General features: G+C 41.2%; 1 protein-coding gene across 6 annotated transcripts in view; it reads right to left on the bottom strand.

The window, feature by feature from the left end:
• Window positions 1–10,644: 10,644 nt before the first annotated feature.
• The window catches only part of Ttc8 (tetratricopeptide repeat domain 8), a 54,291-nt gene continuing 52,681 nt past the window's right edge, over window positions 10,645–12,254 (bottom strand). For all 6 annotated transcript variants that reach the window (XM_031355643.1, XM_031355640.1, XM_031355642.1 and 3 more), the window contains one exon: window positions 10,645–11,618. In XM_031355643.1, the coding sequence (XP_031211503.1) occupies window positions 11,502–11,618 (117 nt within the window). In that variant the 3' untranslated portion in view covers window positions 10,645–11,501. The remainder of the gene's footprint in view (window positions 11,619–12,254) is intronic.

Below are 12,254 nucleotides of genomic sequence, written 5' to 3'. Positions count from 1 at the left end.
GCTTGTCATAAAACAAAGCTCGTGGAAGACCTGTCACATGTTATAAAACTCAGGTTAGTGATGGGTGCCTGCAGCAGTGGAGAAAAGAGATGCAGCAAACATGTTCGCTAAGTGGGCAGAGGAGGCTGCAACCCCTACTCTGGAATCTGACCACAATTGTCTAAGCTGTCTCCATTGAGAGAACCCAAACCAGAGGTCTCTGTCTAGACACACCCTAAGGCCAACCACTCATAGCCAAGATGACTCAAACGCAGGTCATCCCGATGTTCCCCCAAACGCTCAAATCACAAACACGAAACATTGACTTTTCATTTGTTGGTATGGTTAAGGGAAATTACACCAATTAGCTATAGGCAAGTTGGCACAAACACCTGCTTGTGCTAAAAATAATAACACATAAGAGATAACCATGAAATAGGTTGGCATGGTTCCTCTCGTAGACTTTACAGCACATGCTGTTGCTGCTTAAGAAAAACTTCTTGCAACCTGGTGTGAAGTCTCCCAGATTGCAAGCCATCCATTCTGTTGCATGATGGCTAGAAATTATTTACTCTGACCTGATTTTACTCTTGTCGTCTTATTTCTACTCTCCTAATGCATGCACACATACATGCACATGAGTGTTTTATGCATGTACCTCACAGTGTTTTAAGTCTAGCCCCAGTGTTACTTTCCCTGTCAGGTTTATCCTGTATTACCTAAAATTACAATTCCTTTCCTCCTCATTTTCCCTTAGTATGAATGTGTGTATCTATTTTTACATCCTGGGTCCTTACTAATTAGCACGAGATCCAGTGCTTGTCCTTCTCATCTGCCACAGTGTAAGCCATCTAATCACGAGGATTTTCATATTTCCTCTGCAACACTGTGGTTTTCAATCTGTGGGTTGCAACCCCTTTAGGGTTCACATATCAGATATCCTGCATATCATATCATATGAACCATATGATTCTATCCTGCATATCCTATATTTATACTATGATTCATAAACAGAAGCAAAATTACAGTGATTAAGTAGCAGCAAAATAATTTTATTTAGCTAGGGGTCACAACAACATGAGGAACTGTATTACAGGGTCACATGCTATTAGGAAGGCTGAGAACCATAGTTTTACAGTATTCTCCCAGCCTAAGCTAGAAGTGAGCACTGATAAATATTGTCCTGGTTAGTATCAACTGCAAACCTGACAATCATAGGGTACACTCTAGGAAGAGGGAATTTCAGCTAATTGCTCCATCAGATTGGCACATTTGTAGACCATTTTCTTACTTAGTGATTTATGCAGAAGGGCCCAGGCCACTGTGGGCAATGCCATCCTTAGGCAGGTAGGCCTGTATAAGAAAGCAGACTAAACAAGCCACAGAGAGCAAGCCAGTAAGCAGCATTCTTTCGTGGGCTCTGCTTCAGTTCCTGCCTCCAGGTTCCTGCCTGAGTTCCTTCTCTGGATTCCCTCAGTGATGAACTGTAACAGGGAAGCTGGAAGCTGAAATAAACCCTTTCCTCCCCAAGTTGGTTTTAGTCAGTGTTTTATCACAGCAACAAAAAGCAAACTAGAAAAGATGCTCAATAAACACTCGGAACTGTAAACCACCTCCAGACCACAGAAAGGATAAGTGTGGGCAAAACAGAAGAAACATGAAAGGGAGATCATTCATCTTCTCCCCACCACTCCTCCTCCCCCCACCACTGCCACCATACTAGAAAAATATTGACATGAGGGATTAAAAGATAATGAGGATAGTGGAGTATCTGGTAAGTTCTGAGGAGCAGAGTTCATGCTCATTGAACTCTCGAGACCCCGGGAGGGCATGCATGATGCTGTATCTATGCACAGAGGACCAAAAAATCAAAGTCTCTATCAGGTGCATAGCCTAAGAAGGAGCAGAGCCTCAGAGAAAGACACAAGATCAAACACAGGTGCTCCTGAACCCCTCATACACCCACACCTGACTGTCAATGGGCCATTCTTGTGCAGACCTAGTGCACGCCTTTACAGACCTTGAGTTTGTGACTACAGTGGATGCATCTCATGAGGCAGATGACATTTTCTAACCCTCCTATACATCTTTTGGCTCTTATATTCTTTCTGCAGGGGGCCTAGCATACTGATAGATTCAGGGAAGGGGTGTGAAAAGTCACTGCCTTTGGTTGTGTATCCACTAGTGACCCTACCAGATACCATTGGATTGTTCTTCTCTAACAGTCGCACGGATGGCTCTAGTTAAATGAAGTGGATCATAAAACAAAACCAAAAGTCATGAATATGGGGAAAGATATGTAGATGGGTAGAGATTGGTAAGATTAGGAGGGGGATAAGAGATGGTAGTGGTAGGGGTTGAGTAACCAGAATGCATTATATACATATGTACAAATTCCAGAAAACTAATGTAATGAACATATTCCATGTTAAGAAAGAAAAAAAAAGATGGTCCCCTGACAGATGAGAAAAGGTCTCAGGGTAATCTGTATGAACAGGTTGCCTCTCTCTGAAACCTTGTGACTTTTCTCCACAGAGATGTTGGTGAAAGGTTGAGATCAAATTAGGTTGAATTAGGTAAACATATAATCATGCCTCTCCTCTGCCAGACCCCAAACTTGCCTCATTTTATTCAATATTAAAGATAACCACTAATATTTTCTGGAATGAAATTAACTTTATAGACATGTTGGTCATGTGCCTGGTTGGGAGTCCAGCTTTGCTTCCCTGGAGTCTGGGATAAGCATTCTGTGTCCTCTGCTGACCTTGCGTGTGCTTCTGTAGGGAAATTAGAGATGCATTAAGTGGCTGCACACAGCAGAATAATTGCCATGGCAACCAAAGGCCCATCACCTGAGCTTTCTTCCAAACTGATTATCAAGAGTGAATTGCAGATGGTCTCACAAAATGGAAGACGGAAAAAATTCATATTCTCTCTCTCTCATTCCTCCCCTCTCATGCTTTGATATCTGGGTTCTAAAAGTGGCTCACTCATGTCTCCTTTTTCTAAAATTATTCTAAATATGTTTTTTTTCTCTCAGAGTTGCTGTCTGACTCATGGATCCTGTGCCTGATGAGGTGAGGGATGGGGATAAAATCAGCACGCAGCAATTCCCTTGGGGGGGGTCAATCCACATGCCTTACACTGGCAAGGCTGGCAGAAGGACTGCATGCCCTTGATGAGGCCACTTTGAGGCAAACGCATCTCAGCTCAGTTGAAGGGGATCCATGACCTTGTCACTTCTCCGTCTCAGATCAACTATAGCTGAGATTAAAAGAGCTGTCATGTCAGACTGTTTCTGGACTTGGGGTTGTATGAATGAATAAATGGTGACTTTCTGACCACATCTTTAGAGAGGACTGTTTTCCCTTGAGTCCATTATTTGATATAGAAAACAGTAAACATGAACTGACCTGGGATATGGTTCAGATGATGGGTTCTTTGGTTGCTATGGTGATTACTCAGCTATTAGTCAATGGTTCTTCTGTAAACTGTTCCAACACATGAATAAACATAAAAGACCAACCATGAGGGCAGAAAGAAAATGTTTATTCCTGTGATCTCTCTCTCTCTCTTTCTCTCTCTCTCTCTCTCTCTCTCTCTCTCTCTCTCTCTCATGTGTGTTGTTTGTTTTGTTCCTTTTTAAAACAGGGTCTCGTTACATAGCTCAGACTAGCCTTGAACCCAGAATCTTGCCTCATCCCCTCCAAGTACTGAGATTGTAGACAAGCACCACTATGCTTAGGTAGCAGTTGTAGTTTAGACAACTAGCCCTCCAAGGAAAGGTGCTTCAGAAGTCTTGGTCACACTGCACACTCCAAGGACTTCCCCAGAAGTAAATGAAATGTCATAAGCTTTAGTGAAATGCCACGGGTTTGCTGAAATGTCAATGAGTAACAGCCTACTCTGGGAAGGAGAACTGGGCTGGTGGGGTCTTCTACCTACGCAGGATTTGCCAACCCCACCTTCACCCCCAGGCTACTTCTATAACCTCATTTTCCTCATTTTCCCTGTATAAGAGACAGCTAGGAAGCTGGTGGGTAACTGATATAAAACTATCAAACCCTGATTATCAAACAAACTCACGGGCAGGAAAAGGTTAATTCCAGACTCTTTCATGTTAAGAAAACTTGGAATAACAATTTTTAGGGAGAAAACTTCCATTCCCCCATGAAAATTAAGTACAGTCTCCTCCTAGCTCAGTCCCGAAATTGTGTAAGAAACAGATTTTTACAATTTCTAGTTTTCTCTGAGAAGCAATATAGGTTTTATGAAAAGTTTGCCTGAAGGGTATATGCATGCACATTTCAAGGTGGAAGTCTTCAAATCATTAAATATATGGTTATATTGGGCTGTGGAAAAGTAGATGGTATTGAATTAACTCTTGGACTTGAATTAAATTTATTTTCAATTATTCCCTGAAAAAGAGCATGCTTGTGGGTCAGTTATGTCTTATAGACAAAATTACTGTTTCTAAAAGACACAGATATTAAGTCATGAAATTTTAAGCTGGAAGCCGCATCACAGAGGCCCCATTCCTACTGCTGCGCTCATGGCTTCTGTAAGGTTCTCAACACTACCGGGTTGCAGCCTTCACTGGGGTTTTATCCTGCTATCAACAGAGTGTGCTCACTGGGTTCAGCTGCTACTTCTCTCTGCTGGGTTCCACTCCTGGCTTTTAGCAGTTGGGGCTTGACTTCCAAGTACACTGTGAGCTCGGTTTGGCTTTGTGTTTTATTGAGTTTGTGGAGGTGGATTAAATTGAAGAGAATGGTTTTAAATAATGGCAAAACAGAAAGGTGTCTTTGAAAGAAATAATCACAGGTGATTATCGTTGTGGCACTGAACTCAGTGTCTCCTGAATGACTGTTATGTTTGATTGTTCTTGTCCCCCAATTGTGTACCTTGCTCACAGATGTGTGCATGCAGGGGTGTGTTTGCACATAAGCACAGTAGAAGTGAACTGATGAGTTAGTGTTTTGGTTCTCAGCACTACATCTAACATGAGGTTAGTATAAGCGAAGCAACACTCTGCCGCGGCCTTGTAATTCCTTGAACAACTCCCCTTACTTGGACTCTTCACTCCTTTCCATTGTTCCATCTGCTTCCTGATTTACTACTATGCTCCTGCATGGTCCCAAACCAGGAGGCAAAGGGTCTTGCCTTGCCAAGGGTCCAAAGAGGTCCAGTCCAGGTGTCCAGAGCTGGGATGTGCCCATGATCAGCGCACTGAGGTGGTAGGTGGCTGTGCGCAAAGGGCATCTGGAATGGCTCAGAAACCTGTCTCCCCAGGTCAGTAAAGGTGCTAGGATATGTTTCCTTGTATGAAAATAAAAGGGGGGGGGACAAAATTCTTGGCTCAGGCTCTTCCAGTTCTGAACACTGTGACTCCACAATCAGCTGTGGGTACTCCTTTAAATATGGACCAATGAATGGATTCTATCAGGTGCTCCGTGGAACGAAAGAAACCCTTGGGGTTCTGTGGCTTTGACCAAAGAATCTGCCTTTGAGGTGAGTCATGACTGAGCTGGTCTTTTGCAGGCATTTCCCTCTGCTAATATGCCTTCACTTCACAGAGATTGCTGCCCCTAAACTTTGAGCTATGTCATAATTGCCTGAAAGCTTGGACCCCAATTCTACACTAATTCCCACACATGTATGACAATCCTTATTCCTGTCAGCAGGTTTTGTTACTTCAACACTGATTGAAGAGGAAGTTATTTTCCAGAGTGTCAAACATATTACCTCTAGGTTAGTGGCTCTCAGCCTTCCTAACAGCTCCTCACATTGCGGTGACCTTCAATCATAAAATTATTTTTGTTGCTACTTCATAGCTGTAACTTTGCTACTGTTATGAATCATAACGTAAATATCTGACATGTGACCTCCACACTCCAAGAGGGGTGTGACCCACAGGTTGAGAACCACTGCTCCAAGGCATTCTTTTTTTTTTTTTTTTTCTTTCCTAAACCCTTTAGGGCTTACAGTCATGCAGAAGTTGGGCCTGGTTCTTTCTCCAAGCCCCATGCTCCCAGAAATAAGGCTCAAGACTTAAAATATATTTACAAATACCTTGGCCATATCACTACTTTCTTCTCTGACTAGATCACAACTTAATATAACCCATTTATTTTGGCCTACATTCTGTCACATGGCTGGTTACCTGTGTTCAGGTACCATGAGTCTGTCTTTTCACATCTTCCTGGATGAATCTAGTGCCTGGCTCTGTCCCAGAATTCTTTCTTCTTCCTGGATGTCCCACCATCTATTCTATTGTTTTCTTATAGGACACAGTTTATTTTTTTTAGTTGACAGGTGATGTGTCCTTACAATACACAGGATATTCTCTCTACACAACCATAATCTTGAGTCTCTAAATGATGCTCTGGACAGAGCAGCATTTTTCCTATGCCATATGCAAAGAAGGTTTTCCTCAACAATACTTGAAAGTTCTCATTCAGGCATAAAGTGATGGGAGAGACAGGCTTCCTTCGGATAGACAAGAGTGCTGCTTCCCTGTGCACATCATCTCTTAGACTGGGTGTCTAGCATCCTCCAGTACTCCTCTTCCCCTGAAACTTTAGTATGTGATTTTATTTGAATATAGATGAAATTACTTAAGATGATATTATATCATACTAAGCTGTATCCCATATAAGTGTTCATTTTCTGTTCCTATAACCAAATATCTAAAACTAGGTACTTTATAAAGAAAAAGGGTTTCGTTTATCTCATGATGTTGGAGGTCCCATTTATTGGGCCTCTGGTGAGAGCAATGTGGCTAACAGCATGGCAGACTGTATCATGGTGGGCACACATGGTAAATGCAATGTTGAAGGGTCTTGAATAATACAGGGGAAGGGTATCAATATTAAATATAGCCTTCAACTGAGAATACCTCTTACATAATAAGAAAAGGTACTAATGCGACACCGAAAGAGCTTATAGGACTTCCCTGTAGGGAAGACCCTGATAGAAGTGTTCTCTGACTCTTCTCCACAGTCGCAGCTACTTAACTCTGTCTTGCAATCCTAGCACACATCATCCTGTGACAGAACAAGCCTAGTGCTGTGCAGCCAGTGACTTAGCTGTCCTGGTCCTATGAGCTGTGGCCAGAGGGTAGGAATAGGGATATGTTGAGAAAGAATGAATTGGATTCATGGCCTGTGTTACTTTCACATACATGTCTGTTCCAGGAGGCAGAATGATGCACATATTCAACCACATGAATATCAGTTGTCCCTGTATTAAAGTAGAGAAAAGATTTTAATTTTCTGAAGGCAGAATGATGCACATATTCAACCACATGAATATCAATTGTCCCTGTATTAAAGTAGAGAAAAGATTTTAATTTTCTGAATGGTATTTACATAGTGACCTTCACTATCTCCAGATAAACACCTAATTTCAAAAGGAGGAGGAAAATGATCCTCTTTACCATCCATACACCTACTCAAGGTGTACACACACACACACACACACACACACACACACACACACACACATACACACACACCTTCCACACAGCCTCCAAAGTGTCATCTACCTGGCACCATGTGGGCAGCAACGGATGTGGGAGCCATACCAGCCTAGAAAGTGTCCCCAAACAGTACTCATCCTCCCACTGCCTTTCAGAAACACAGTGCTGCATTTATAGCTTGAAAACGTAATTAACACTTTTACTTATGGGAGAGTAGACCTTGAAGAGTTTTAGCAAGACATGCTAGAAATGGTCTCAAATCTCAATGAGCCACGGCCTTACCCAAACCGTATTCCAAGTGAAGTGTAGCCACACTCTTTTGGATTTCCAGGAGCCTGGAGATCAATACAAGCTCAGGCAAACCTTTCTTTGTAGTCATCCCCAGCCCACCCCACTCTAAGACTCCATACAGCACTAAACAGCCCCTTAGTGAAAGCTTGGAAAAGCTATTTGAAGAACTAGGTTCTGTCTTTGCTTGGTTTCTATTGCTAGGATAAAGACACCAGGACCAAAAGCAAATTTGGGGCGTAGGGGATTATTTCAGTTTACAGTCCATCATGAAAGAAAGTCAGAGCTCAAAGCAGGGACCTGGAGACAGGAACTGAAGTAGTGACCATGGAGGAAAGCTACTTGCTGCCTTGTTCCTCCAGGCTTGCTCAGCCTGCTTTCTTACACAGCTCTGGACAATTTGCCCAGGGGTGGCACTACACATAATGGGCCGGGCCTTCATACAACAATCATTAATGAAGAAAAGGGCTACCGACTTACTTTCAGGCAATCTGATGGAGGCATTTTCTCAATTGTGGTCTCTTTTCCCAGATATCTATACTTTGTATCAAGTTGACGAAAACAAAACCATCAAGCCAGGTTCCACAACTTCCTGGGATGATAACTTTACTGTCGAGGCTCTACATGAGTCTTTACAAGGCATGGTGTGCATTTAGGGGTGACATGACACATAATATCTTATTCCCAGATCTCCTTCCTGTAAGTCTCTCTCCCGTAAGCCTTGGGTCTTATGTGAAAACACAAAAATATCTTACTTGAAAGGAAGAAACAAAAGTATCATGATTAAATAGTGGCTTGGCATGGTCATTAGGGAAAGAAACAGACTAGGCAAGTTTCGGTAAGAGAAGCAGAGCTGCTGGAGCTCATTCATCTCCAGCTAATACCAAGGACAATGGACACATTCCCGGTGCTGATGGGTCTAGAATTTTATGAAAACTCTCCAGATCACACTATTTATAGATGCTAGGGAGCTGTGAGGAGAAAGTTTGCCAGAGTCACTGGGTGTGGTCATGGTTCTTATGATAAGGTGCTGCAGACAAGTCTAGTTGAAGCCTCAAACCTGGGCTAGGGGAAAGGTAGGTAGCAAGCCGGTAGGGCAGAGGGACATCAAAACTTGTTTCTCCTGCTTACAGCTGAAACATGAGGACACCACTGGGAAAAACACAAGCTAAAATATTGGCCTCTGTCCCAGAACAGCTGCTATCTATGACGATGTGAGAAACTCATGTTTTATGTTAAAACAAATACAGATTTTTCTTTGGGGTTAATTGCAAGATTCACACGGTTATTTTAAGTAGAAAAAGCAGAAGGCTCTAGCTTCAAATTTCATGCATATTGTGGAGTCTTTGAATGGTGACCTGGATGCCTCAGATTTCTTCCAGTTGTCCTCACCTGCTCCTGCTAATGAAGATTGCTAGAGACCTGAGAGAGATGTTTTTTAATGAGCTTCAAGGATGTAACACTAGGAAGGAAGCCTTGTCACAATCAGAGAACAGTACTAAGAATATGAGGTCTTTGCACTCAAAGACCTTGAGGGTGTCTCCTCCCCCATGTGGAATTCTGTCAGGGACTATCAGGACCAAAATGATCCCATGCTAAGGTTAGGTGAGTCAGAATGAGGAGTTGAAAACATAGTCCATCCATTTCTATGGCTGATCACCAGCATCAGCTACTTCCTTTGCAAACTGACACATAGGCTTAAGGCTCATTCCCTTACTCCATGTAATGTGCCTAAGACATGGCCAGTATTATTGGATAAGACTGATTCCAAGATCCCTTCCCTGGCTAGTTTAATAAGCACAGCTTCAACTTGAGAACCATAGAGATAACTAATAGTTTTGTGAAATTATATGCATCAGGTGCACAGTGCCTATTCATCACTCACTATTATGATGCCCTCTTTCTACAAATATCTTACAAAGGTGCCAAAAGGTGCATTGGAGTCTTTAAAGCCCTCTTTTAGGAAACCTGAGGCATGTATTGGACTGTCCAGGAAACTTCTTACTGCGGTTGTACCATCTGTGTCAAAGCCACAGGGGACACTTAGGTTATCTCCAGTTCTCCTGAAGGAGCTGCAAGGTGTCTCTTAAGGGATTCAGAGGTGAAAGTGCTTTTAGAAACCATTCAGCAAAGTGGTTCTCCACTTCAACACCTGTCAGATGACTACAGCCCTACATATTACTTTGAATATTATAATAAACACTGCAGGGGAGAAAAGGGGAGCCTGGGGTAAATATTAGTATTTTCTTCCTCCACGATTCCCAAGGAAATATAATAACACTGTACAACTCGTTGTCCTGCATGTGTAGACAGACAACAGTCTTGTTGAGAAAGCTATTTGTTGCACGCTGTAATTAATGAGGCACCATCTGTGAGAGGCAATGTTCCTTGCATAAGCTGTGACTACCCAAAGTTCTTATGCTTTTTAGCCAGATGGGAGAGAGAAAAGGGTGTAACAAAGCAGAAATGTGGTGTGAATTATCTGATCAATAACATATGCTATGTGGTTAAATTTTTATTATCTGACATATAGATTCATTTTCTCACTCTTCTTAGAAAACTTGATTTAAAATTTATATCTAACTTTGAATTCTTCCACTTGGTTTGTTTTACATTTTTAGTCTCTGTTTCTCCCCACTTGCCTTGTTTCTATCTTTCTGTCTCTGTCTCTCTGTCTGTCTCTGTTTCTCCATCTGTGTGTGTGTGTGTGCGTGTGTGTTGTAACTTTGTCCATCACTCATTCTGAGTTAATTTTTGTCAAGATATGAACCAGCTAGCATTTGGGCATACATCAGCTAAAAACTAGTAGTACATAATTTCAAGGAAACTTAAAATAAGACTAGTGGGCTCTTCAAACCAACTTATATCATCAGAGATAAAGGAAATAAAAACTTGTGAGAAGTGCTTTATATACTGATTTATTTTAAAGTGCAATATATAATACAAAGTTTATGATAAAATAGTTTAAAATACAAATTTTAATGTTCTAATTAAAGCACTTGTGATAAACACACATATTATTAGCCATAAAACCAAAACTTTTAAAGCAGATTTCTGACCTCCTAAGTTTTTAATGATAGCTAATGCTTAAAGACTTTTTTTTTTTTTTGCTTAAAGAGTTTTAAAATACACACTTATAAAAAAAAAATTGAGGTTCCAAGAATGTTTAACAATTGTATACAAATATCTACCATGCATGGTGAGAGGAGACTTCATCTCCTTAGAAATGCTGAAGCCACCTGAGCATGGTGGCATCTGTAACCACAGCACAGCGCTCAGGAAGCTGAGGCGGGGGATTTAATTCACGACCAACCTATACTACTATAGTACACACTCGAAACTAATTGAGTGAGACTCAGAAAAACAAATGCTGTGTTTCTTCTCTAATCTGTGGCTTCTAGGCCTTCCTCAGATACCTACCATCACATCCATACAGATGACATGAAAGTGGGCACAAAGGGGACAACGGGGAGCGAGCATGACAGAAGCGCACCCAGCATATATGCCGTACTTCTTTGAAAATGTCTGTATCTAATAATAAATTTTTAAATTGATGGAGCTAAACGTGGAAATGCTTCCATCCTGTTTTTATGGTATTATCTCACAAAGCAACAAAGTTCTCCTAACAGGTTCTGGTTTAGTCTTGTAGGACACCTTACAAGGTCTGCCTCGCATTACTGATACAAACGCACTCACAACGTTTTCTCCCCTGTGTGCTGGCCCTGCATGAAGACACGTTTGGTCCCAGGACTGATCAGAGCATAGCAAAATGCTGCTTTAGCTGCCTGATTAGGTGCTGTGTGTCCACGTGCTCAGGGAAGGCCGCTTCAGACTTCTGGGCTGCAACATAGCTTCTCTGAAGATCTCCAATCTGGAAGAAATACCAGATCACGAACCAGAGTAAGATTTCTGTGTTGGAAAACTCTGAAGGGTTCTTAAAAATATATTGCAGTTTAGAATCACCTCATCTAAATTAGAAATCCATCATGAAAAAAAAAATGAAGAAAATAAAATTATATAATGTATGCTCTATGATAGTTGTTTAGCTATGAATCAGGAGCCTGTGTTTTCTCTCCCTATTGCTGATAGTACTGTAAGTATAAGAGAGAATTTGTACACCTAAAGGCCCAAGTGATGTAACTAGAATAAATGCAACATTCAACAAAGATGTTTTGATTAGCATAGTATCCCTTAGACCAGAAATTTAAGATATATATATATATATATATATATATACTTTATACATATATAAACTTTAAGATATAAGATATGCTCTGAGAGGTTCCAAGTGACACTAAACACAGCAATGTTGGGAAAATAGTTGTTTTTGAAGTTTATAAAAGGATTTCTCTAATGTTCAATTAACTCTGTTTAAGTCCAGTCCCAAAGAAAAATATCTACCTTCATTCATGTACATACTTCTGAAAAGAGAAAATTATTAGTGTGTGTGCCAAAACAAAACAAAACAAAACACACAAAAAAAAACTAGATGGTTTTTTTTTTTTTT

Source organism: Mastomys coucha, unplaced genomic scaffold, assembly GCF_008632895.1.
Source record: "Mastomys coucha isolate ucsf_1 unplaced genomic scaffold, UCSF_Mcou_1 pScaffold6, whole genome shotgun sequence".
Lineage (NCBI taxonomy): Eukaryota > Metazoa > Chordata > Mammalia > Rodentia > Muridae > Mastomys > Mastomys coucha.
This window is presented reverse-complemented; position numbering and strand designations above follow the sequence as displayed.